The 27,937-nt window shown below is 43.4% G+C and overlaps 1 protein-coding gene across 2 annotated transcripts in view; it reads left to right on the top strand.

Moving 5' to 3' along the window:
• The window catches only part of PTPN21 (protein tyrosine phosphatase non-receptor type 21), an 88,587-nt gene extending 60,942 nt beyond the window's left edge, over positions 1–27,645 (top strand). Inside the window, exons 10-18 of one of the 2 annotated variants that reach the window (XM_010384113.2) lie at positions 7,450–7,510; positions 8,136–8,220; positions 12,953–14,385; positions 19,639–19,776; positions 20,969–21,190; positions 23,377–23,505; positions 23,694–23,928; positions 24,353–24,513; positions 25,160–27,645. In XM_010384113.2, coding sequence (XP_010382415.2) covers positions 7,450–7,510; positions 8,136–8,220; positions 12,953–14,385; positions 19,639–19,776; positions 20,969–21,190; positions 23,377–23,505; positions 23,694–23,928; positions 24,353–24,513; positions 25,160–25,288 — 2,593 coding nt within the window. In that variant the 3' untranslated portion in view covers positions 25,289–27,645. The remainder of the gene's footprint in view (positions 1–7,449; positions 7,511–8,135; positions 8,221–12,952; positions 14,386–19,638; positions 19,777–20,968; positions 21,191–23,376; positions 23,506–23,693; positions 23,929–24,352; positions 24,514–25,159) is intronic. The other variant, XM_030931307.1, reaches the window with a different exon arrangement.
• Positions 27,646–27,937: the final 292 nt, after the last annotated feature.

Here is a 27,937-nt window from a genome sequence, read left to right as displayed (position 1 = left end):
CATACGGTTTGTTTAGTCCTCAATACCACTCTAAAAGTTGTTTTTTTCTGTCTTTTGTAACAATGATCTGAATAATTCGTAACAATAATTTAGTAAATGCTTGCTCTATGTCAAGCATTATACTGAGCGCTTTTATTTTCTTTAATCCTTACAGTAACCCTGTTGGGCACAATTATTACTATCCCATTATTGATGAAGGTATGGAGACTTAGAGAAGTGAAATGTCTTGCCCTGCCACACAACTACTAAGTGGAGCAGCAAGACTCGAGCCTGTGCTCTTAGCTGCTGTGCTAGCCTCTTAGAGTAGTTCCTGCCTGCTCTTTTCATGTGGATTTGATCTGTCTCTCTTGTTTGATGGAGCTCCATGAGGGCAGGGTCCCCTCTTCCTCATCTTCGTGTCCCCTATCTGGCAAGGTGCCCGGTGTGTAAGGGTTAGTGAACGACGGGAGCTGGAGTGTGGCAGTGATGGGCGTCACAGGGGAGAAGAGCCCTTTTGCTCCTTTGTCTCTTCCTTTTATTACAGATTGTAAATGAGGCATGAGGTGGAGGGAAAGTCTAACAAGGGCGTTTTGCCCCTTAGCACCAGGAAGGAAGGAGAAAGGCTATGGAAGTGCCTTCTGTCTTGCAGGGTGTGAGAGAAACTCTGGGCAGGAGCAGCAGTGTAAAGATAACATGCAGAGATGCCCACCCGGACAGGGAGCTGCCCAGTGGTTTGCACATATGGCCCAGTCCCTGTCTCTTCTCTGCCTTCCCCTGCACCATGTTTGCATCCGAGTCCCCACCGCTGTTCTGGTGATGGGATTTTCGTAAGCACTGACAGGGAGGAGGAACTGCTTTCTTTGTAAATATGGGAACCGGTTTCCGCTAGCTGCCTGGGTGTATTTGCATATGAAAGTGTTCCCCCTGGTGGTGATGTTCAGCAGTGCTTGTTGCCTTTGGGGTTCCCCAGGGCTGGCCTGGTTATCCAGCCATATGTGGCATGATTTCTATGCACAAGTAAGTTCTAAGATTCAAGCAGTAGATAATGCAGTCTGTTGGACCACAGAATTTTCATTTTAAAGACTTTAATAAGTTAAGAATGTCATAATATTGAGCCATTATTACCTCAGTTCATTTCTTCTCTGGAAAATAGTGGAGAATCTACAATCTGAATAAACCATAAAACATAATCCCTTGCCATGAGGCATCCATATTGGCTGGTGGTTAGTGCCTTTTTTTTTTTTTTTTTTTTTTTTTTTTTTTTGCAAATTAACAACTTGTAATAAGTAAAAGAGGGAAGAGGGAAAAGCAACAAATGATTGATTATGGTGAATGATTCAGTCTTAGAAATTCAGCTCTAGTTTTTGGAATATTGCTATTTATTGGCAAGTGTGAATAAAACTACATTAATGTCATCAGTTGCATATATTATACCTAAATAAGAAACACCTGATTCTTTTCAAAATGGAATAATTATGTTTAAAGGGCTGTTTTCCAAAGTTTGTTGTCAATCTGTATATATCCGATAGATTGTGGCAGTCAATTTCCATGAGCTATTCCTATGTAATTACTTATGATTCATTCTGTAGGGAACTAATATATTTCATTGTGAGCGTTTGTTTCCCACGTAAGGTAAATGAAGCTTTTAATATTAGCTTTTAAAATTTTGCTTGATAATAAAATGAAAAGAACTTTAATTGTTACGACCGTGTTTTAAAGGCTCTCAATATAGACTGTTTAGTCATGTTCCAATATTATGATTCTGAAATATTGGTAGACTTGTTATCATGGGCCAGATGGGTAAACTAAAGCGTGATAGGCATTTAACAAAACTGCAGCTGGCCTGGAACTGGACAGTGGCTTCTGGACATCTGGTTTGGGCTGGGGTGACTGGTGGCCCAGGAGATAGACTCGACTTGCACAGAAAGGGGAACTGTAATCCCAGGATGTCCCCTTCACCTGCAGTCCTGATGTATAGTTTATTGGTGTTTGGGATGGCCTTATGTGACTCATCTAACCTGGACCCAGATAACTATATTTTAGTATTTATACAATGGCACGATCCAACAGCCTTCCCCCTCCACCCCCTAACAAAGTACCTTAGATAACAGAATGATCGTTATCCAAACCTTAAAAATGTTAGATGGATAACAATCTGTCTTTTAAAAATTATAAAGTGAGGATAATGAGACTTTTATCCTTAATATTCCTTTAGGGTCGAATTGGCAATTAAATGAGATAATAATGTCAACCTGTTAGGTCAGAAATCTGCTTCAAACCCACTATCTCTCACTCCAAGCCCCAGAACTGGTCATGCTGTAATCACCCTCCCTGATTTATATAAGAAAAAGGCTGGGAGAGTGGGGGAGTCTTGAGAGGCCCCTTGGTGTAGGGGGCTCCCTTGCCCTTTTCTGTGAGGGAAAGTGAGGATGGTATCCTTGAACCTGCAAAGCCAAGTGATAGAGGGTTCAAGAGACTTTCTCCAGAAGGGAAACTTGTATTTCAGACCGCAGCAGGCCACTCGCTGAGCGCAGTGAGATGGCTGGTGAGTGCTCCCTGCAACTCAGGGGTGTCGGTGAACATAGCAGCCAGTGTCCACCTTGGTTCTGGAGACTTTTGTAATCAGGAGACTGACTGGAGTAGGCCCTGCCTGGAAAGGGAAAGGATTTACCCTGTCTTCTTCTTGGCCTACTGCAGGGCTTGAAGAGACTATAGGAAGTCTGGAAGAAGATGGAACAGCCCCTATCCCATTCCAGTCCCCTGAGTCCCAGAAGTGTGGAGAGGACCCAGTAGTTCCCATGGATCCATGTGAAGGAGCAGGGCAGGAAGAGGTGGGAGGGGAGATGAGGAGCAGCCACAAGGCCAAACAGTGGGACCTCTGGGTATGGGGACATGGACCCCTGGTGGAGCTGAGGAGAGGCAGCGGCTTTTTCTGAGTGGGTTCTTATATGGATAAAGGTCAGTGTCACCCTAGAAAACCACACATGTTGGCCGGGCGCGGTGATTCATGCCTGTAATCCCAGCACTTGGGAGGCTGAGGCAGGTGGATTATCTGAGGCCAGGAGTTCAAGACTAGCCTGGCCAACATGGTGAAACCCCATCTCTACTAAAAATGCAAAACTTAGCCAGACATGGTGGCGGGCGCCTATAATCCCAGCTGCTTAGAAGCCTGAGGTAGGAGAATCGCTTGAGCCTGGGAGGTGAAGGTTGCAGTGAGCCAGGATCACACCACTGCACTCCAGCCTGGGCGACCGAGCAAGACCCCGTCTCCAAAAACAAGAAAATCACACATGTCATGGGGATGGAGTGATGCCAGGGCCTCTCCCTCCATCAGTATTCCTTCCCAGTTACCTGAGATGGTCTCTGCTGGCTTTGTTCCTCTTGCCCACAATGCCAGGAAGCTACACCTAAGGCGGGGTTTGGTAGGGGGGTGAACAGTAGGAACAGGCATCTCAGAGCCAAGTCAGTGACCTGTAAGCAGCTTGGATGTAGCCCTGGTCTACCCAAGTGTAGGCTGGGAGGAGAGCATTTATTCTTCCTTACCCTTACTATAGTGAGCTCAAAAGGTCAGTCATTGAGACAAACATTTGCTAGGTATTTCCACCATCTAACACATTTTTTTTTTTTTTTTTTAAGAGATGGGGTCTTACTCTGTCTTCCAGGTTGGAGTGCAGTGGTGTGATCATAGCTCACTGTAACCTCAGACTCCTGGGCTCAAGGGATCCAGTGGCCTCAGCCCTCAGCTTCTGGAGTAGCCAGGATTATAAGCGTGTGCCACCATGCCTGGCTAATTTTTTTTTTTAGTTTTTTAGAGATGGGGTCTTGCTATGTTGCCCAGGCTGGTCATAAACCCCTGGCCTCAAGCGATCCTTACATCTCAGCCTCCTAAGTACCTGGGATTACAGGAAGGAATCTATTCCTTGAACTGTCTATTAGTTTATGAGCTATCAATGGCATTTTTTTGTTTGTCAAAATCTTAACTCCCTTTCATCATATAAGAAAGGAAACTTAAAAAGCAAAATTCAGACGAGGCTTAGAAATATAAGCTCAGCTGTAAATGCTTAGTAATAAGCATCACTTTAGTCCTCACTTGTTAGTCATTCACTTGCTCAGCAAAGGCACCAGGGATACCACATCTTGCCTCCATGGAGCTTACAGATTAGTTGGGGCTGGGGAGCAGGTTGAACACATGATTGTTAGCCACATACACTCAGGAATCCAACAGACCTGCTGGTTCAAATGCCGGTTCTACTACTTGTTTGCCATGTGACCAGGAGCAACTTACTGAACCTATGTATCACTTTCCTTATCTGCAAAATCAGGATAACTGGACCTCCCTTGTGGGGTTGGTGTTCACATTCCACGAGATAATCATGTACAGTCCTTAGCACAGTTTCAATACATAATATTGATTTTACTTGGGCTGGCAGCCTTTTTTCTTTTTTTTTTTAAAGACACAAGGTCCTAGTATCCCAGTTTCCCAGGTGGAATATGGTGGGAATTCACAGATGTGATCATAGTGCACTACAGCCATGAACTCCTGGATTCAAGGGATCCTCCTGCCTCAGCCTCCCAAGTCGCTGGGACTACACAGGCATACACCACCATGCCAGGCTCAGCCTTTTAAATTTTTATTTTGTCTTCTTTGGTGCACAGATTCTAGTGATTTCTTCTCAGTTATTTAGCAGCACCCAGCAACATAGTAACTGCCCAAAACGTTTGGAAACCACAACCAATAGTTACATGGTTTTCTCTTGTCTGCCAAGTTGAGGATAGTTGGTCTCGGAGTAAACTGCATTTATTAGAACAACGCCAAGAAGAAAGAGAAGGTTAGACTATTAGAACTGATGGTGTGGCTGCCTGGGTCAAGCACTTTGGCAGGTACATGCTTTTGTAGTTTGTTTTGTTAGTAGAGCCGGCTACTACAGTGGGCAGTGTTCGCCTCCACACTGGGTGCTGCCGGCAAGAGCGCCAAGAAAGCTATCAGTGTGGGAGGGCCGCCCATGTGCTGAAGCTCTGCATCCTTGGGTTTTGTGTTTTATTTTTGCCCCAGGCTGGGCAATTATAGACATGTTGTTGGAGTTTGTTGACAGAGAATTCTGTCGGCAACCCTTGTGAATTTATAGTACTTTAAAAGTTTGAGTTCAGTCCATCTGGACAGTGAGTCTCTGCTAGACTGAACACAATATTCAGAGGACCCAGTTTGCCTAAACCTAGTCCTGACAATGAAGAATAACCAGAGACAAAGTAAATTTCAAGGCTGCAAAAATGCAGTGTCTTCAAATTCTGGGTACTTACTATCTTTTTTTTTTTTTTTTTTTTGAGACGGAGTCTCACTCTGTGTCCCAGGCTGGAGTGCAGTGGCGTGATTTCGGTTCACTGCAACCTCCGCCCCCTTGGTTCAAGCGATTCTCCTGCCCCAGCCTCCTGAGTAGCTGGGATTACAGACGCCTGCCACCATGTCCAGCTAATTTGTGGGCACTAATTTTAAGGAATATATTAATGTGCAGTTAAAGAGTATTTGTTTTTTTGTTTTTTTGTTTTAAACCCAGACACACCACGCAGACTTGTCTCACCAAAATAAATACTGGAAGAATGGAACATCTTTTGGAAAAGAGACATTTATTTTTCATTAACAGCCTGAATACTTTCCAATAACAGAATATGAAATTATTTATAAAAGCTAGTAAAAGCAGTTGTAATCACCTGATGTTAAAACTAGTATGTACTAGTTTTCTTTTTATCTCAAGAGTCTTATAAAAATAAGCTAATATTCAGGGTTTTTGAATATACTAGTTTTCAGAGTGTTAAGAGTAATGTTAATTTATGAGACGTGAGGCTTGATATTATGGTAAATTTGCTTAAATGGATTGAATATTCACTTTGTCATGATGGATTTTCTAGTAATTAGTCCTTAGAACACTGTAACCAAAGGTCACAAAATACTTTTTTAATCAGTAATTATGTGTTACATAAGTACATGAACCAGGAACAGGTGGTAAAAGGTCTAAGAAAAAGTGCTTTGACAAACTACATGTTATCCACAAAGCCAAGAATTCAAGTGTGTAGGTTCCCAGATCTTGCAGTAAAACTGACCACACAGAAGAAAAAAAAAAATCTTGACTTTATTTAAAATCAGTAGTTACAAATGGGCTTTTCTGTTTCTTGTTCCTTTTTTTATTTTATTGTTTATTTAAAGATAGAACTTACCATGTGAATAGTTTAAAATCTCACATTATCAGATAAGTATTCGTCAGCACTCCCTAATACATTTAGGTGCTTTTTTTTTTTTTTTGACTGGAATCTCGCTCTTGTTGCCCAGGCTGGAGTGCAATGGCGCAATCTCAGCTCACTGCAGCCTCTGCCTCCTGGGTTCAAGTGACTCCCCTGCCTCAGACTCCCGAGTAGCTCGGTATAGGCACCCACCACCACTCCCAGCTAGTTTTTGTATTTTCAGTAGAGACGAGGGTTCACCATATTGGCCAGGCTGGTCTCAAACTCCTGACTTCAGGTGATCCACCTGCCTTGTCCTCTGAAAGTTTGGGATTACAGGTGTGAGCCACTGTGCCTGGCCTTAGGTGTTTTTTAAAAAGTATATTCAAAACAAATCAAAAATTTCCTGCAAAGAAAGGTAAATGGGTTTACCATCGGCTCACTGAACCAAATCTTGTACCTTGCTTTCCTTTGGTTCCTTAGAGGAAATGTAGATTTTAAAAATATATATGTTTGAATTTTTTTTTATATTTGAGTTTTTTAAAAGATGGGGTCTTGCTATGTTGTCTGGGCTGGTCTTGAACTCCTGGGCCCAAGATGCTCCCAAGAGGCTGGGACTACAGGAGCATGCTTACTGCACTTGGAAATGTAGTTTCTTGTCACTAAAATTATAAATTCATTTCTTTATTATGTTTGTAGTCTGTGGTTAACAGACTTTTAATTAAAGGCAGTTCTTACTGCTTGAGGCTTCTGGGTTGACAGTGGATGGTTCCCCGGGAAGAAGGTTAGTGGAGAGATCCAGGGCTCCCCCAGTGCACAGGAGAAAACACATTTGCATTTGCACTGAATCCCACTTCTCCTGTGGCAAGTGTGTGGGTGATACAGCCTTGTCTCTTTCCCCACTGCTTATGGCTAATCCAAAGGTTTACTTGGATGGGCCTGGCAAAGATGCTTTGATCCCTTTGTGGGTCCAGGTGATGATACTGTGTGGGGAGCCTGAAACCACAGGGCAGGTTGAGGGGTTGGGGTAGCAGGAAAGGACTGAGAGAGAAACAGGCGCATACCACCACACCCAGCTATTTTTTTTTTTTTTTTGGTTAAAAAAAAAACTCCCTTCTTTTCTCTGACTTCATGACTTAGATAGCTTGTCTTTTTTTTTTGCCTTAGAAGATTTATTATTTTACGTTCCTAATCTTGTTTTGGTAGAATTTAAGAGAAGTGTGTATGTGCTCTTCTCAGAGACATCCTATTTTATAGGCAAACTCAGACTGTCACAGTGAACCCAATCAGGAGGAGGTCTTCTTCAAGGATGTCTCTGGTAAGAAACAAGGAAAATATGATTGCTTTTATATTTTAGTGATGTTTTTCCTTAATAAAATATGCTTTCAATACTGTTAATTTTGAGTTTGAACCATAAAAGTGTATTGATATTTCATCATTTTTAACCAAAGAAATGGTGATTTTTTCCCATAGGTCCAATCTAGTATTTATATTATTATATTATACATATTTGAATATTAGGTCTGACCTTAATATTAAGAACTTAGACTGTTGGCCAAGAGTAATCCTAAGTTGGTATATATTTAAAATATTAGATGACTTTAATAAGATTGATTATAATACATATAAGCTTCTTATGTTCAAATGTTTATACAAGGAAATCTGTATCTATTCCTTCTTGCTCTTAGCTTTTTAGATGCAGATTTTCTTGTGGAGCCTAATGCCCTTGGTATCAGTCATAGGGGTTTGGCATTGCCATTTGGGGAAACATAGAAAATGCTAGATATGATAAGAACTACTGTCTTCATGTTTATTTTCTATATATAATATATTTAATTCCTTCAGAAGTTTATTTTTAACAGAAAGAATCCAGTGGATAATAACTTTACCTGTATTATATAAGCAATGTGTTTTAACCCTGTGTCCAACTCTCCATTTCTTAGCCTAAACCCCAGCCCTACGTGATGCCTCCCCCACCACAGCTGCACTATAATGGACATTATACAGAACCATATGCTTCTTCCCAAGGTAAAGTACACTGTTTCACCATGCCTTATATAGTTATTACTATGGATAAATCTGTGAATGCTTGGAGATTGTGAAACCTGGACAGTTTTTGGCTGAAGTTGCACCCCAAATTGCATCATGATAATAGCTATCCTGGATTCATAAAAGAAGCCAATATATTCAGTTTTTTTTTTTTTTTTTGAGACAAAGTCTCAATCTGTCACCCAGGCTAGAGTGCAGTGGCGTGTCTCAGCTCACTGCAACATCCACCTACCAGATTCAAACGATTCTGGTGCCTCAGCTTCCCAAGTAGCTGGGACTACAGGTGCGCCACCATGCCTGGCTAATTTTTGTAATTTTTAGTAGAGATGGGATTTCGCCATGTTGGCCAGACTGGTCTCAAACTTCTGACCTCAGGTGATCTGCCCCCCCTCAGCCTCCCGGATTGCTGGGATTACAGGTGTGAGCCACTACATATACTTGGGTTCTTGAATATATGTAAAAAAAATGCAGTATCAAATTTTGATGCGCCACTGATCTCAAATTTGGCCAATGGGAAACTATCAAGCTGGTTCCTGTGTCCTTTTACCACCACTCTATTAGCCTTTAAGTGCTTCTTTGCTATCTGACAAAGAATTCCCAGGTTTACTTTTTTTCCCCTGCCAGAGGCTTTCCTATTGTAAAAGTTAAACATGTGACTACTGCAGTTTTCACTTGAGAAGTATAAGCAATTGTATTTGTAACAAACTCCCAAGCTGAAGTTTAAGCAGTGGGGCTATACCAAATGCTAAGGAGGTTTATGCAGATGAGTATTTCCACATCTTAAGAAGCTTATCTTCAACCTGGGCCACAGGGCCAGACCCAGTCTCTATCCAAAAAAACAAACAAACAAAAAAAAAACACTGGGCATGGTGGTATGCGCCTGTGGTCCTGGCTACTCAGGAGGCTGAGGTGGGAGAATTGCTTAAGCCCAAGGTGGGGGTGGAGGTTGCAGTGAGCCAAGATTGCGCTACTGCACTCCAGCCTGGATAATAGAGGGAGACTATCTCAAATAAAATAAAATAAAAAAAAAAAAAAAAAAAAAAAAAACAACTTAGAATCTGATAGTTGAAGACAGGTGTACAAATAACTTTGTCTTTCTCCCCCTGAACCCTTTTTTGTGGAGAATGGGGTCTTGCTATATGTTCAGGCTGGTCTCAATCTCCTGGGCCCAGGCTGTCCTCCTGCCTCTGCCTTTCCAAGTGCTGGGATTATAGGCCTGAGCCACCACTCCTGGCACAAATAACTTGAATATGATAGTTTTTCTGAGACAGCATGTGCAATTACCATGCTCCTCAATGGAAGAGAGACCCATCACATTGGGGAGATTGAGAAGAACTTTCTGTATCTGAAAAGATGGGTGGATTTCAGCAGGTAGAAAGGCAGGGACTTGACTGGCGTTGCTGTTCCTAGTTTTGGGGATAGTGAACGCCATGCACAGAATGAAGCAGTGCGTGTTTGGAGAGTAGAGTGGTCCAGGTTCCCTCTCGGGTAAGGAACTGGTAGGGAGTGATGCATGAAGGGACCAGAAGGTGGGATGTGACTATTGCTTGTGTCGGCCCTGGTGTAAAGATGAGCGTTTTCATGCAGTGAGGTGGGTAGTAGAGAGGAGGGCTTTGGATGTAGAGCCCGAGAGTGCCCCCCTCGCCATGTTCTTCTATTTCCTCCCTCTCGCGCCCTGCCCTTGTCTGGTACTTGCAATCCTGGCCCCTCCTACTTCCGGGACCTGGCTGTCCTCTGCATTGTGTCTCATTTCGCCCTTCATTCTCTTTCCTCTGTCTATAAGCATCCTAATATTGTTTGTTCTCCTCGCTTTAAGTGATGGTTTGAGTGATGTGCTTTCCTTTCTCACTGACTTCTTTTTTGTTTTTGAGACAGAGTCTCGCTCTGTCACCCAGGCTGGAGTGCAGTGGTGGGGTCTCGACTCACTGCAAGCTCCGCCTCCCAGGTTCATGCTGTTTTCCTGCCTCAGCCTCCCAAGTAGCTGGGACTACAGGCCCCTGCCACCACACATGGCTAATTTTTTTTATTTTTAGTAGAGACAGGGTTTCACCGTGTTAGCCAGGGTGGTCGCGATCTCCTGACCTTGTGATCCACCCACCTCAGCCTCCCAAAGTCCTGGGATTACAGGCGTGAGCCACCATGCCCATCCTTTCTCACTGACTTCTAAGAGTACTCTCTGTGTGCTGCTTCTGCTTGCTGGTTACCACCCACTCCTCTGCCTTTGCCACTCTGTTAAAGCAGCCCTTTCCAAGGCTCCTAGCACCCCCACATCCCCTCACCATCACGTTCAAGCCTTTGTACCTTCTGGAAACTCTCCTTCTGGCATGCTGGGTTTTTCCCTCCTCCTTCCCATCAGTATTGTTTGGTGTGCCCTGCAGGTCTGTCCTGTGGCCTCTTCCCTCCCTCTGTGAGCTTCCCAGGGGTCTCATCCACATTTAACTTTTCTTTTCTTTTCTTTTCTGAGACAGAGTTTCGCCCTTGTTGCCCAGGCTAGAGTGCAGTGGTGTGATTTTAGCTCACTGCAACCTCCACCTCCTGGGTTCAAGTGATTTTCCTGCCCCAGCCTCCCAAGTAGCTGGGATTACAGGCATATGCCACCACACCCAGCTAATTTTGTATGTTTAGTAGAGATGGGGTTTCTCCATGTTGGTCAGGCTGGTCTTGAACGCCCAACCTCAGGTGATCTGCCCGCCTTACCTCCCAAAGTGCTGGTGTTACAGGCATGAGCCACTGTGCCCGGCTACAGGATCATTCTTTTGCCTAGTGTTCGAGACTTCACACAATATTCACTGAGCCTGCTCTTCTACCCTTACTTCCCAAGTTATTTTACTCCTCTGTAGCTATCTGACACTCCAGCCACGCCATCTTGCCCGGGGGTGCTCCCTGGCTTTGCCAGTGCTGCTCTGCACCCCCAGGTACCCTTACCCCATGCACCCTTATGTTCACATGACATCCAGACTGGATAGGCAGGGCTGTGCTGTGCTGAGAAAATATTCCATTCCAAACTCTCAGGGAAGTAATAGTAAGGGTCACCTGTCCATTGCACACTGCACTAGCAGGAGGGCTCTGCCCCTGTGAGTCTGCAGTAGGAGCTTGAGCTGGAGAGCCTCTTCTCTCTGGAATGTTGTTGGTCAGTGTTGCAGCTGGAAGAGAGCCTGGAAGCTGGCTTTTAACCCTCTGTGCTCTTACCCTTGACCATTACTAGTCGCATTGCTATGCTTGGTATCAAGGGGTGAGGAGGCGTAATCCTGCCTGCTCTGAGAGGTTGAGAGACCTCACTTCTGATGGAAGCTGGACATGCCCACCTCACCCACTTACCCCTCAAGTCCCCTTAACTGCCATATCTTCTGCGAGGTGGTTCTTGGTTCTCTCTTCCTTGTTCCCATCAACCCAACCCAGGCTGGAAATGACCATTCCTTCCTCTGGACTCCTGTAACCTTTTATCTCTTCTCCCTTCCTTGAATTATGGTGATTTCATGCATACCTTTCCCCTTTTCTTGCCTGTATTCCAGCCGTCTTTTTCCCCTTCTATTCTCAGTATTGCCTTTTCCACATAACAGTCCCATAAATGGCTAGATGGTTTGTGGGGTGCAGAAGCAGGGAGACTAGGTGGATATAGAGCTAGTTCAGACAGGCCGGGGGTAGGGGCCCGAGCTGTGACAGCAGTGAGAAAAGGAGGATTGCAGAGATGGAGCCATGACCAAGCTTTGCATAGACAAGGAAAGCACAGTGACAAGGAAGTGCTATGTGTCAGCAGAAGAATACCATGGAGGTTTGAATGCTATTTCCTCACAGCCTTATGTGCCACCAGAATAAATTGTACCCACCCCATTGTGGCCTATTAAGTATCACTTAAATCACGATGGAACTTTTGAAGCACAAAAATAATGCCTTTCAGAGGAAATTGTTATTTGAAGGAGTTGGCTGCTGAGTGTTAGAAATCATCTAGGGTTAGAAATCATCCTCAGTAACAGAAGGCAGGTGAGCTACAAATTGACTAGAAGAAACATGGCCCCTGTCATCCCTGGGCAGGGACACATGCATAGCTATTGTAAGATTAGGTTAAACTGATTCTGTTAGCCGCAGGTCTGGATCTTCCTGAAACATGGGGGCCAGGGCAGGGGGCAGCTGCAGCTGTTTTAATGTGACTCCTCTTGGCTCTGGACACTTTATGGGCTGTGTGGCTGCTGGTGACACTGTTGGACCAGAGAAGCTCAGATCCTGCTATACCATTACCCTTTTACAGTCGAAGCTCGCGTATTCATTTGGGAAGAACAATCAATCAAAAATTCCATTAAGGAAATGCTTACAGACAGTCGGTGCTTGAACTGGGTCAGCAGCAGCAAGGCCACATCCCTACCCAGGGAAGAAAGAGTCCCCAGCCCAGTGCCTTGAATGGTATCTCTGCCTCAACTTCCCCAGAGTTCCAAAAAGTCTGCTAGTCTGCTGTGTGTGTGGTTTAAGGCAGGGTCTTTCTTTGTCACCCAATGAATGCCACCCCTTAAGTAGGCAGAGCCATCCCCATCCTATAGATGAGGAAGCCGAACTCCCAGGGTCACTCAGATAGTGTGGCTAAAGCTAGGTCATTTTAGCATGGATTTTTACAAGCTCTGTTCAAAATGTCCTCAGAGGTAAGGCCCGATCTCAATATTTGGTTGGAGTAATTAGTCCAATTAAAAAAAATCTCATTTTGAACTCATTCTTTTTCTAGATAACCTCTTTGTGCCCAACCAGAACGGATACTATTGTCACTCTCAGACAAGCTTGGATAGAGGCCAGATTGACCTCAGTGGTCGGATTCGTAACGGCAGTGTCTACAGCGCACACAGCACCAACTCCTTAAATAATCCTCAGCCCTACTTGCAGCCCTCGCCCATGTCGTCCAACCCAAGCATCACCGGGAGTGACGTCATGAGGCCTGACTACGTCCCATCCCATCGGCACAGCGCCCTGATACCCCCGTCCTACCGCCCCACCCCAGACTATGAGACTGTGATGAAGCAGCTCAACAGGGGCCTGGTGCATGCGGAACGGCAGAGCCACTCGCTGCGAAACCTCAACATCGGCAGCTCGTACGCCTACAGCAGGCCCGCGGCGCTGGTCTACAGCCAGCCCGAGATCCGCGAGCACGCGCAGCTCCCCTCGCCGCCGACCGCGCACTGCCCGTTCAGCCTGAGCTACAGCTTCCACAGCCCGTCTCCCTACCCCTACCCCGTGGAGCGGCGGCCCGTGGTGGGCGCGGTCAGCGTGCCCGAGCTGACGAACGCGCAGCTGCAGGCGCAGGACTACCCGGCCCCCAACATCATGCGGACGCAGGTGTACCGGCCACCCCCACCCTATCCGCCCCCCAGGCCAGCCAACAGCACGCCCGACCTGTCCCGCCACTTGTACATCAGCAGCAGCAACCCCGACCTCATCACGCGGCGCGTGCACCACTCGGTGCAGACGTTCCAGGAGGACAGCTTGCCCGTGGCGCACTCGCTGCAGGAAGTCAGCGAGCCCCTCACAGCCGCGCGCCACGCGCAGCTGCACAAGCGGAACAGCATCGAGGTGGCCGGGCTCAGCCACTGCCTGGAGGGCCTGCGGCTCAAGGAGCGGACCCTGTCCGCGTCGGCTGCGGAGGTGGTGCCGCGAGCCCTCTCGGCGGGCTCCCAGCCCAGCGTTTTCACGGAGAGAACGAAGCGGGAAGGGCCGGAGGAGGCGGAGGGTTTGAGATACGGCCATGAGAAATCCCTATCAGACGCCACCATGCTGATCCACAGCAGCGAGGAGGAAGAGGACGAGGACTTCGAGGAGGAGAGTGGGGCCCGGGCGCCCCCTGGACGTGCGCGCGAGCCCCGGCCTGGCCTGACCCAGGACCCACCTGGCTGCCCTCGCGCCCTGCTCGCCGGGCCTCTGCACATCCTCGAGCCCAAGGCCCACGTCCCGGACTCGGAGAAGAGGATGATAGACAGTAGTCCCGTCCGCACGACCGCAGAGGCCCAGCGGCCCTGGAGAGATGGGCTGCTGACGCCCTCCATGTCAGAGTCCGACCTCACCACGTCTGGCCGCTACCGAGCCCGGAGGGACTCCCTGAAGAAGAGGCCGGTGTCGGACCTCCTCTCTGGAAAGAAGAACATCGTGGAAGGGCTCCCGCCCCTGGGGGTAAGCCCCGCAGCGAGCAGTGCCCGGCCAGGGGACCGCGCCTTCGCCCTGGCGGTTCTTTCACTCATCGCGTCCCGTGTTTTTCAGCTCCTCTTGTTCTAACGTTCTTCATTCCCCCACGTCACTGTCTTTTTGTCTAATTTTGAGCATATTTAAATTTACATATGGAAATCATGGGGATCCACTTGAACTTTAGTGTTTTTACTGGAGATAATTATTATAGATGAAGTGAAAAGGTAAATTCACAGGGCTTTGTCGAAAGGAATGGAAAAGATAAAAGGTTTTAGTAACGCAGTGTTAAGGGAAAGACAGTTAAGATTTCATGACTTTAGCCAGGATTGCTTTAGCCACCCATTAAAAATACTGTGGGTGATGCGGCACCCCAGGAGTGCATTTGTTTAGTTTGTTGAAGAGATAATCTGAGAAAAGCATCCAGGAAAGTGTTCCCAATCCTAATAAAATTCTCCAGGTTGGAGTGTGTGTGGATATAGCTTACATATCTTGGCTGTGATTCTGCAGAGTGATCCTGGAGTTGGGAAGGTGGCACTTTGTCAAGGCAAATCCTGAGACGTCCAGGTTTCTTAAATTTAAGAGAAAGATGAATTCAACTGAGAATCTAAGGAAAGTCCCTTGTAGAAGATGCAGTTCTTTAATATTCAGCCTAATAAATAAATATGAATTAAACACTTTTTACCTACTTTGAAGCAAAATATAAAAAAGCATAATAGCATCATCTCTAGCTGCCATCCTTGGAGCATTTACCATGGGCCAAGCGTTTCCTCTACTTTTCTGGTCTATTTACAGTAAGCCTTTTGTTATGCCTGTTTTACAGTTGAAGAAACAGACTTAGATATTAACTAACTTTTCAAGGTCACATGACTAGTGAGGACTGAACTGGAAGTTTAAACCCATACTTAGCAGCCCGTTCTGTTATCATCTACATTGTCAATGTATGTTCTGCATTGAAGTATACTGTATATATTCTGTTAAGTCATAATTATTTGTTGAAGCCTTGCTAGTCTGTCTTTCACTGAAACTTTTAAACTCAGTCCTCAACCTGGGACTAAGCATTTGTGGCCTTGTGATGAAGTGTGTCCACCCGAAGTTATTTTGTTGCAGTGCTCAGGCTTCCAGCTTTTTCTGGCCCACATCTCCACTCCTCATGCCCTGCACTTGAGTCAGGCTAACTTAATTAGGGCCTCCATCCTATCTCCCATTGGCTTCCAGTGTCCTGGCAACTAGGGTTCTCCTACCCCCATCGCTGCTAAATTGCAAACTCAGACAGGAGGGCTCATTTCAAGTGTGGTTCTGGCCTAGTGTATGAGATCCTTTAAGATGCTGCAAACATCTTGCTAAACAGGAAAAAACCCACACTATTATAGTGCTTATGAAAGAGATTAATGTACAAAAACCTACTTAACAAAAAAAGTACCATGGATTTAAATTTGCTTTTTTTTTTCTTTTGAGAAGAGTCTTGCTCTGTTGCCCAGGCTGGAGTGCAGTGGTGCCATCTCGCCTCACTGCCTCCTCTGCCTCCCGGGTTCAAGCACTTCCCTTGCCTCAGCCTCACGAGTAGCTGGGACTACAGGCCCCTGCCACCACACATGGCTAATTTTTTTTATTTTTAGTAGAGACGGGGTTTCACCGTGTTAGCCAGGATGGTCTCCATCTCCTGACCTCGTGATCTGCCTGCCTCAGCCTCCCAAAGTGCTGGGATTACAGGTGTGAGCCACCACACCTGGCCTAAATTTGCTTTCTTTTAATAAGTTTTGGGTTTGAATTTTAAGTTGATTTTTAAGTTTTTCACAAGTGTATAACATAACTCACGTACCTGAACAGTAAAGGCCAATGCCTTCAGCGGACACAGATTTAAGAGTGTAGGGAGCAGTGATTCAGGGATAAGATGTGGGTAGATTTTCCAAAGTAACTCTACCTGAATCCCGGAGCCAGGTGGACAGAGTCCTTTTATACTTCACACCCTTCCCATTGCATTAAGAACTGTCTGTTTTTATGGTGACTCAAGTACTTTCCCCAAATGCTATTTGAGTACAGCTAAGTACTCAGGCCTATTTTATCCCTGTATGTTTTGAATGGGGTCTGGTACGTTCAGTTAAATCTGAGGATGTTGATCAGTTTGGTTCTCTTAAAAGAACTTTTCTCTCCCATTGACTTTTAAGACCACAATATTAGTAAAATTATGTGAGTTATGGTTTTGGTCCTTTTTGCTTAAAGGATTCTACTTAAAGAATGGGTATGGCAACTGTGGTCACAGGAAAGAGCAAAGGTCCTACGAGTTAAGAACCTTGGGGCCAAGTCTAGAGCCTGCCATTTGTTAGTTCGTGGTGACACGGTCAGGACCCTTCATGTGTCAGAACCTCAGCTACCACATCAGATAACCTCAGATCACGAGGACGGTCATCCCTGCTCTGCCTGCTTCATGGCATTATGTCCCACATGCAGTTAGGCATGAAAAAATGCCTCCTGAATTATATGATTCAGCATAATTGATTTTAACCAAAGATTTGCATTTATTTATTTTGACACTGATGACCTTGTAAAAGAGGCAGACATGTGGCCTCAGACAAGCTATTTAATCTCTCTGTGACTCAGTTTTTACATTTGTAAATGAGAGGACCCCAGAGAATTGTTGGGGGAATAAAATGAGGTTCTGGCACATTGAAAGAGCTTAGTCAATATTAACATTACTGTGAGGTGGCATCATACATTTAACTTAATGGTTTTCAAGAGTGGAAGAGGCCAATCCCCTGTTGTCTCTTCTGACCTTTCATAGTAACATGGGGTTGCCGTTATCTTAATGGTTACAACAAATTTTCTAATGTGAATTAAGGTTATGGAGGTTTAGTATTAAAAACAGTGAAATAAACTGCAGACAAGTAGGAATGATTTTAGAATTCTCCACCCATCTCCACCTCCAGTGACCTGATTGTTATCTTAAAGGCAGACTGGTTTGGGTGCTCATACATCTACATAAAGGTTTTCTTTTTGTTGTACCCTTTAGTGCAGTGGTTCTCACATAAGAAATCACTGTGCAGGGTATGCATTAAAATCCTATGCTTATATTCTAAGGGCTAATTAAGGCATATTCAAGGCTAGTTTTGACTACATACAACATTCTTCCATTACTGGCTTTGAACTGACCTCACAGCCAATCAACTTTATCCAGCGTGTCCCAGTGTGGGATATTTTGAGTCATTTTCAGGCAGAGAAGTGCGGGAGCTAGCTCATATTGGCTGGCAAGAGCCGACTTAAATTTTCAGGAATCTTGTGAGCCAATTGATGTGACATTAACAGTTTGAAATTGGCTATGATGGGAGTATTTACACCATGGATATGGGCAAACACCAATCAAAACTTCCTTCTAAGAGCCAGTTGTTAAATATTACCAGCACATCACTGTTTTCTGCACGTTAGAACCATTAAATTTCAGCCTAAGCAGGAACTTTTTAGTATGTATGCCTGTGTCTGAGTGTATCTGTCTCTTTCTGTCTAGGTGAGGCTTACAGAGGAAAAGTGACTTGCCTGAAAGAAGTTGGTCAGTTAGAGGCCAGATGTGAACCCAGGCCTCTGCTGTTTCTAGTCTAGACTGCATTATGTGGGGAGCTCATTATCAAATATGAATTATAAAATTAAAAATTAATCCACTTAGCTTTTTGAGTTAGGTACCAATCATAGTCTCCAATTACAGCAGCAATCTTTTAGGATTTTTTCCCCTCTTACCAAGATGCCTTTTCCCTCTGTTCTTGCGCCATTATCATGGGGCTTCCTGGCCTGTTACAGGTTGAGAGAGCTGGAATAACACTGATTTTGTTTACAGGGCAGAACCATTTTTTTCCAGTTGGGGCTACTCATTATATTGATGTCTTCCAAGGAAGTGCAGTATATCCAACGAAACTTAGCATTTTTTTTTTGAGATTGAGTCTCACTCTGCCCCCAGGCTGGAGTGCAGTGGCACGATCTCAGCTCACTGTAATCTCTGCCTCCCGGGTTCAAGCCATTCTCCTGCCTCAGCCTCCCTAGTAGCTGGGATTACAGGCATGCGCCACCACACCCAGCTAATTTTTGTATTTTTAGTAGAGATGGGGTTTCACCATGTTGGCCAAGATGGTCTCAATCTCCTGACCTCATGATCCACTCGCCTCGGCCTCCCAAAATGCTAGGATTACAGGTGTGAGCCCCCGCGCCTTGTCAACTTAGCGTTCTTATGCTTATTATTCTCAGAGAGGAAAATCATGCTCTAATAATAACTTTAGGAAGCACCTGATTTCAGGAGATAAGATTTTGTTGATGCCTTCTCTTCTGTCTTATCCTCCTGGTGTCATGATGGAGATTTTAGCTCTGTTTTATTTTCCTTGTTTAAAAATGTAGCCGTTCTGAGAGGTAGTGTGATGTAACCCGGGTCATCCAAGTCCGCGCTAGAACATAGAGTAGCATATGAGGAGGGGGCTTCAACACACAAAGGGGGCTGCTGCAGAAAGCATTTAACTTTTTCAGAATGACTTAAAGAATTTATATATTTTAAAAATTATAAAAGCTGGCCAGGCATGGTGGCACATGCCTGTAATCTCGAGCACTTTGGGAGGCCACCACAGGAGGATTGCTTAAGTTTGGGAGTTCGAGACCAGCCTGGGCAACATAGTGAGACCCCATCTCTGCAAAAAACACAGAGATTAGTTGGGCATGGTGGCATGTGCTGGTATTCCCAGGTACTCGAGAGGTTCAGGTGGGATTGCTTGAGACTGGAGGTTGAGGCTGCAGTGAGCTAGGATGGTGCCACTGCATTCCATCCAGCCTGGGTGACAGAGTGAGACCCTGTCTCAAAAAAACAAAACAAAAACAAAAAACGATAAAAGCTTATTATAGTGAAGTGATTGCATTTAAAGCTTTTTTTTTTTTTTTTTTTTTTTGGACTTCAGCTGATTTTTTACATCTGTCTTGTTTTAAAAGGAATGTGGTCTGCCTGGAGCCTCACCTTTCATTACAACAGAACTTTGTAACCAATCGTGTTTCAAAACCTTCTATCTGGAAGACTTATCAGGGCTTTGGCCTTGAAAGGAATGTCTTCCTACTAATGTTTGGTAAACAAGTGGTGTGTGAAGGAGTGTAATCTTTCTGGGTTTATTGTGAAAGGAGAACACTCCCTTTGTGTGTTCCTGGTCTTCAGTGCATTGAAATTTCTTTTCACAGGGGTTGTATTTGTGTATATTTCATATATACATATAAATTCTTTTACAGGGAATGAAAAAGACTCGAGTAGATGCAAAAAAAATTGGTCCTCTTAAACTGGCTGCCCTAAATGGACTCTCCCTATCTCGAGTGCCTCTGCCTGATGAAGGAAAGGAAGTGGCTACCAGAGCAACAAATGATGAAAGGGTACGTATGGGGGCACACGGGACTTTGTTCCTTCTCTGGAACAACCGGTAAATACTACGCAAATGCCTTCATGAGCTTTTGGTGAATTTTCTAACGCAATTTAATAATAAATGATTGTTAAGGAATTTTGTAATATGGGCCTCAAAATTGGGGCTAATGTATAGCTAATGTCTATAGATAATTTCAGGTTTGAATGCTGATTTTTTGTTTGTTTCTCAGTGTTCTTTTTTACCTTCTCCTGGCCTTTTGGGGCAGTCTTGATTTTGATGGCCTTAAAGTGAGAAGAAATCTACAAAAATACAGGAGCATACATAGGAAAGACAGCAGACATTGACTTTATTATATTGAAAGCTTATCTCGAGAGTAGTTTCTCAATTTTTCAAAACTTCCTATTGTGCCTGAGGTGTATTTTCTAAGAGGTTTTATTACATCTAAATCAAATAGGCATATATTTGCTTTACAACGGGATCCTGGAGGTAGTTTCCAATATTTCCTACTGCTTTAGTCTTTTATATATCGTATGATATAAAATGAAAACGTGTTCATAGATGTTGGAACTCATTATCCGTCCCCTAGATTTACTGTTCCCCAGGAGAATTCCATCTATTAGGGGGTCACAAAATTGACCACAGATCTAGAGAAAATGAATTCAACAAATTTCTTTAGGCCAATTTTCAACTTTAAACAAAACTTTGCATTATATTTCTCACCAAAATGATTGTCTTTTGTTCTTTTAACTCTTGTTGTTGTGGCTTGTTAAAATTTTAACTTTGTTTTCACCTAGAATTTTGTTTTTGTTTTTATTTGTTTTGGTTTTTTTGAGATAGTGAGAACCTCATGGTGCACTGCAGCCTCAACCTCCTGGGCTCAAGCAGTCCTCTTGCCTCATCCTCCCAAGTAGCTGGGACCACAGGCATGCACCACCACACCTAGCTCATTTTTTAATTTTTTGCAGGGATGGGGTCTCACTGTGTTGCTCAGGCTGGTCCTGAACTCTTAGGCGCAAGTGATCCTCCCTCCTTGGCCTCCCAAAGTGCTGGGATTACAGGCATGAGCCACCGTGCCCAACCTAGAATTTTCAATATTAGACAGTGCTAGATGTGAAGCAGAAAACAAAATTCCAAATATACAGTCAAAAGGTAGCCACGACATGTGGCTGTATTCATGTTATTCCACATATTCTGTTTTATAGTGTAAAATTCTGGAACAACGATTAGAACAAGGAATGGTATTCACAGAATATGAAAGAATTCTTAAGAAACGGCTGGTTGATGGGGAGTGCTCAACAGCACGACTCCCTGAAAATGCAGAAAGAAATCGATTCCAAGATGTTCTTCCTTATGACGATGCGAGAGTGGAGTTGGTCCCAACTAAAGAAAACAACACTGGTTACATCAATGCATCACATATTAAGGTGAGAGGAACGCCTCAAGTAATAAACAGCACATGCAGTTTCAGTTAAATTACAAGAATGGTAAGAATTGTATTCATGTCTGTTTAGAATGCAGATATTTTAAAATTTATTTTCATTTTATTGTTTTAGATAAACACTCTAGTTTTGAACATTTGTGACAAACTGTACTACAAGCTGGGAAATCCACACACCAGTGCTAGGTAAAAAGTGTCTATCAGACAGAGCCAAAGTCATGTCTCTCCATGTACGAAACCACTCTGCCCCCAACACTGTTACCAGGACTCAGGGCACACTTATTTGCCTGGCTTTTTTTCATTTGCCTTTTTTGAGATGGAGTCTTGCTCTGTCACCCAGACTGGTGGAGTGCAGTGGTGTGATCATGGCTCCCTACAGCCTTGACCTTCTGTTGCCTGGCTTTAGAACTTTGTCCTTCTAAATCTGAAGACCTCTTTTTAGCTCATAAATTCTTCTAGGAGCCACTGAATTGCTAGTTTTTCCTCATCACATACCGACATACATTTTTATGTAACAGAAGTGTCTCGGCTTTTTGATGGTGTTCACAAAAGCTTTCAAAAGGTGCCATCTGTTCTCTTTGCATACTCTTTGTAATAATTTTTAAGTATCATTTTGTTCTTTGAAGAAGTGCTTTTTTCCTGGAACCAGTATAATGTCATTAAACTGGGGTAATGTTTATGGTGAGAGATAGGGGGTCTAGTTTTATTTTTCTGCTTATGGATATCAAGTTTTCCCACCCCATGTATTTAAGAGACTGTCCTTCCCCAGTGTATGTTTTTGGCACCTTATCTGGGGTAATATCACTGCCATGAAAATGGACAAAATGATGATTCACAACACATGCTGGAATAAAGCCAGATGTTCCCTCTTCCTCATTGTACCCTTTGTTCATGCTGGCCACATTCAATTCTTTATTTTGGGAAGGAGAAATCTCATGGTGAGTGAAGGAGTAAGTGTGGACAGGTGGTATTTTTTTTTCTTTAGTTTGCAAGTATTATTTTTGAGAAGGGAACAAGCTGACACCAAGGCTTTCTGGAGCCTGAAAGTCTGCCTGTGAATGCCAGTACCCCTTGATGGCTTTTGGGAATCTATGCACATACTATTTTATTTTTAAATATAATACCAGCATACTTTACTTAAAAACCGAGCATTTCTTCGAAATAACTCATCCAGTCTCTTATGACTAGATGGGTAAGAGTGAATGACACTGTAGTTCTGTAGTGATACTTCAAAATCTTCAGCAGCCACTTGCAGAATAGAGGAAAGAATTTGATAGACCTGGGTCTGACTCCTAGATCTAAAATGAGGTGGGACCTCACTTTATAAGCTGTGTTGTGGGACCTCATCTCAGTTATATGGAAATAAATAAATGATGACACCTACCCTGCCGGCTTCTCACTAGCCCCCTCCTCTTCCCTAGCACTTATTCACTGTTATAATCTGCTGCTCATCCACAGTGGCAGCCACTGGGTGCTCAGTGAGACGATGTGGAGGAGTGACTAGGGGACTGGCAGCCCTGAGTGAGAGTGCATGTGGCACAAGGCTTGGCATTGGGTTTCACATTTAGTGAGCGTTTGGAGACAGTTATTGTCATCACTCAACATTGGTGAAGCCAAGATTTAACCCAGGTCTCTTAACTATAAATCTAGTAATTACTGTTGTATTAGACTGCTCTCAAGGAAGTTAAATCTTAAGTGGAAACTTAATATTATTGTGGAGAGTGACCTTGACTCAGAAGTTCAGAGGTGAGACTATCTTAAGTAGGAAGTTTTTTTTTTTTTTTTTTTAAAGAAGAGGAACCGTGGCTGTAATAATAGCTACTTATTGAGTTATATACCAGGTACCATAGATACTGACTCAGTCCTCACAACGACCCTATGAGGGTAAGCAGCATTTTTATTTTATAAATGAGAACTGAGATTCAGCAAGGTTAAGCAGGTTGCATAGATACTATGTATATTCACAGTACCTAAGTTTATAAAAATGTCAGTAATGCAAATTGTATTCACAAGGGAAAAGATGAAAAGTCTTTCCGTATTCTGCTGAATAATCCAGTTTACTACTTTTTTACTTTTTAAAACAACTTTTTTAGTACTACCATGAATGTATGCATACATACCTATGTATATTATACACACGTGTCAATTTTTTTTAACCTTTTCTAATCCCAGGTCTCTGTCAGTGGAATTGAATGGGATTATATTGCCACACAGGGACCATTACAGAATACCTGTCAAGATTTTTGGCAGATGGTATGGGAACAGGGAATTGCAATTATAGCAATGGTGACAGCAGAAGAGGTAGGTATTCCTTTCTCTTAAGTGATTTTCTCAGCCTCTGAAGAACAGTTAATGTTAATCATCTAGAATCCTGACCTGTGGAGAAAAAGGCAGGGTAGGGTTGTGGTTCTGTTTCAGATGTGCCATCTGTGTGAGAAGGGCATCCATTGCCGGACCTCGAGTCATTTAACCGTGCTCGTCTTTAACAGGAGGGTGGAAGGGAGAAGAGCTTTAGGTATTGGCCACGACTTGGTTCCAGGCACAACACGGTCACCTATGGAAGGTTTAAGATCACGACCCGCTTCCGCACAGACTCTGGCTGCTATGCCACCACAGGCCTGAAGATGAAGCACCTCCTCACCGGGCAAGAGAGGACCGTCTGGCACCTCCAATACACAGACTGGCCTGAGCATGGCTGTCCAGAAGACCTCAAGGGATTTTTATGTGAGTGACTTTAAGTTTATTCCCAGGACAGCTGCCTCTGGAGCTGTTAAACAGAGAGGAACATTTATGTTTCTGAAATATTTCCTTTATGTTCTCTCATACAAGCTTTGGACTTGTTTTAACATAAAGACTACAAGTGTTTTGGGGAGGGTTAATAAGAGGTTTATAAATTATGATTTGGTAGTGAGTAGAATGCCACAACTGACTGAGTATCTCCCCCATTTCATTTTGTAGACCAGAAAGTGGGCAGAGGTAGTGACTTGCTCAGGGTCACACTGTCCCTTGGTGGTTGGGTTTGGTTCACTGGTACCCAGTGCTCTTTATCTGCAGTCCTGTTAATCAGTGGAGAGAATATGAAGATTGAGTCGTCAATGTGATACGCCTTGATCCTTGAGTATTTTTCTATTTCTTTGATTTTCCACAGCGTATCTTGAAGAGATCCAGTCTGTTCGACGCCATACAAATAGCACAAGTGATCCCCAAAGCCCAAACCCTCCGTTGTTGGTCCACTGCAGTGCTGGGGTAGGAAGGACTGGCGTGGTTATTTTGTCGGAGATCATGATCGCCTGCCTGGAACACAATGAGGTGATGGCACTTATGATCGCCTGGCCTTTTTGGGTGGAAATAAGGCTGGGGAAGAGAGGGACGTAGTGACCTAATAGCTCTTTTTGCGCACATTTCCTTGGACTCTGGTGGCCTCAAGATGTTACTAATGTTTCCTGCAAAAGGCTGTGTCTTCTTGGAGAGTCTCAGTACTAATTAGCATATTAAAGACTGAGAAGTCATACGATAAATAAAGCTGTTTAATTTTGTTTTACTTGCCCAAGGTTTTTCAAGTTTGAGCTCAGAACTCTTTTTTCTGTTTACATTTCAAGGATGATTCATGCTGCCCAGAGCCCTTGAGGGAAATAGCTAGATATTGATAGCACACTATGTTTTTGTAGAATCTTGGTATTTAGTGAGATATGGTAATTATGTCCAACCATACAGAGTCAGTGAGCTATACCCAGGGAATGTTGAAGAAATAGTCTGCATGGACATTCTATTTATAGTTAAAACTAATCCGAAAATCAGAAGTAGGCAATCATGGCTTATTTCTAGAAGATGCTAAGGTGGAAAAGAGACTGTGTGCATCTCCTAACCAGGTTTCTGCCAGGACACTAGTGTCCTCCCATCCTTTCTCTCTCCCAAGGGGAACGCATTATCTTCATTACCATTTCTCTCAACCTAGGTACTGGACATCCCGAGAGTACTGGACATGCTGAGGCAACAGAGAATGATGCTGGTGCAGACTCTCTGCCAGTACACGTTTGTGTACAGAGTCCTCATCCAGTTCCTGAAAAGCTCCAGGCTCATCTAAGCTCCCAGATTTCTTACGGGGCCAGTCATGTGAAGCGTTTACAGCTTTAAAAAAAAGCGCTTGCCTAACTCATACTTTCCCCCCTTGACACTTGATCCACGCAGCGTGGCACTGGGACGTAAATGGTGCAGTCTGAATGGCGGCGCACTGAAGGAAATGTGCGAAGCACAGGCTGAAGACGGGTTTCTAACCTGGGAAAGGTGCTCGAGGAGGACTTGGTTTCAAGGGCCTTGCCCTGCCCTGGTCTGTCCAGTTTGCAGTACTTGCACACATTTTGGAGATTGTATTTTCTAGACAATGCTCTATTTTACTGAAGCTATGCTGGGCAATTCTGGCAATCATTAAAGCACATAGATTTCTATCTTAAACTAATTTTTGATAATGGAGTTTTATTTTATGATATTTAGGGATTTTCTAGTGAGAAGCAACTTTGTGTAGGGATGATCCACAGATATGAGTGGCTCCTATATAACTTTGTATTTAAAAATCATGTTATTATCTTTTGTAATTTTTTGAAAACCTTGGTTACTTAATGGTTTAGTTACCAAACTGAAAACTATACTGAGAATCTATAAGTGTTATTTTGAAACATCAAAAGGATTTTTCTATCCAGAGCATTTTTTATCCTAAAAATTCTATATAGTTGTACCTTCTCCATTTTTCAAATGAGAGCTCAACTCATTTAGATACTGAAATGAGTCAGTTAATGTAAAGTTGGGGATGAAGGCACATTATTTAAAATGTAAGAGAATAAACATTATTTTTTCAGTATTACTCATAAATCTAAATGAATTTGATTTTACTGGTTGAAAATGAAGTGAAAAACAATTGCCTAGGGTGGTTTTAAGCACTTTTTTTTGTGAAAAACGTATCTGAGTTTTAATGTATGTGTTGTTTTGTAGATGGCACAGTAACAATGGGCCCTGAGAAGTGTTTTGGGAGAGATTAAGGACTAAGAGTATGTAAGATGACTAGGACAAGAGTAGGGGGAGTGTGATGGTAAATGCAGGAAGGCTTCGTCTTTACAAAAATGCAGTATTATCTATACTCAGACTGAGGTGCTGGGATGGAGAGCAGGGGCTTGGAGTATGGGGGCTGACCCCACAGCACTGTCCCCAGGGAATTCAAGTCCTCTCACAGCCAGTGACTTACTCTGTTTCCTTGGGGTTTTTCCCATCTAAACCTGTATTGTTTCTTTTTCATAAATAAATTCAGCATTATAGTATCATTAAAAGAAGCCTTGAAGAGGCGTATTTTTCCTTTTGGTTGAAGGAAGGGAATAGTTAATAATAGTTTTCACCTCTTCTCCCACAAAGTACAGTCCAAATTTGTGCACAGAGATTGCTATGGTATTCAAGAGGTACTTGCATTTTAGCTCCTTAATTCCCTGGTAGGTGTTAGCTGTTTAGTGCCCCCTCACCCATCCCGTTGAGGCACATCCCGATAGACAGAACCAGGCTGAGTTACAGGGGGAGAGTGTCATCTCTGGCCCAGATTAAGATGGCCTCGTCAGAATGACCGTTGAGTAGGATGAATGGAATATTTAGTGGAGGAACCCTTTCCTTTTTCCTTCTTTTTGGGGTCTCTTCTTAAAATGAAAAGCTTCCAAAATATCAAATCTAGGGCTGTTTCCTAAATTACACTATTCTAGGCATCATTTCCCATGTCACTCCTTAACTCACTTCTTTGAGCACAAGTATGTTGTCAGCCACAAGACAGGACTTCCTAAATAGCGTGTGCACCAGCCTAACTCTGCCTTACTCAGAAACCAGCCACCTAAGAGGAAACTCAGAAGATATTAATGAAAACTAATCGAAAGTATGCATACTTCTCATGTAGGAACAAAATTAAAATTTTACATTTTTATTTTACAACGTAAATTACATTTTGTAGCAACAAAATGTAAATTTTGTAAATACAAAATTCTTTTTAAAGTCCTGTTTAAAGAACAATAGAACTAAGTGAAAATATTCAGAACGAGCTCCTTAGAAGAAAGGAGTAAGAATTTTTTGCTGGGACTATTTCCCATCTCTAGAAAAAGTGCTTCTTCCCTTCCCCCTCCCTCCCCATGGTACGTTTTTGTGAAAATGCTTTTCTATCAGGTTTAAACAGTTTAACGTAGCTCATTGACAAGAACATATTGTAAAACAAATCTAATTAAAGAGTAATATATGGTCTATTTGTGTTCCTGTTGTAATAATTTGATAAGTAAACTTCTGAGGGCAAAATTACTGTTTAATCTATCACTCTTAAAATGTTGCATGTTTGACATCGTTCCTAAGAGCCATGTAATTTTAAACTTTTAATTGCAGTTAGTGAATATGAAAGGATTTCTGAATAAAAATCTATCCACATTACTGAGCTTTGAAATAGTGTGATTTTCAAGAGCAAACTAGAACATTGAGGGTTCATAGGTTTACCGCCTCTGAAATTAGTATATTAATGTCTGCCAAACTTACACAGTGCTTCATGTATCTTAGTGTCTTTCATACAAATTATCAAAATGTGCACTTCTACAAAAAGTAGAGGTATAAACCAATGTTTTCCACTGATCAATTTTGGTATCTGTGGCATCAGTTTTCCTGATTAGTGGGGTCTTTTGATGAAACAGTTTAGCTGATAGTTTTAAGCACAGAAAGTACTCATTTT

Source organism: Rhinopithecus roxellana, chromosome 5 (genome assembly GCF_007565055.1).
Source record: "Rhinopithecus roxellana isolate Shanxi Qingling chromosome 5, ASM756505v1, whole genome shotgun sequence".
NCBI lineage: Eukaryota > Metazoa > Chordata > Mammalia > Primates > Cercopithecidae > Rhinopithecus > Rhinopithecus roxellana.
This window is presented reverse-complemented; position numbering and strand designations above follow the sequence as displayed.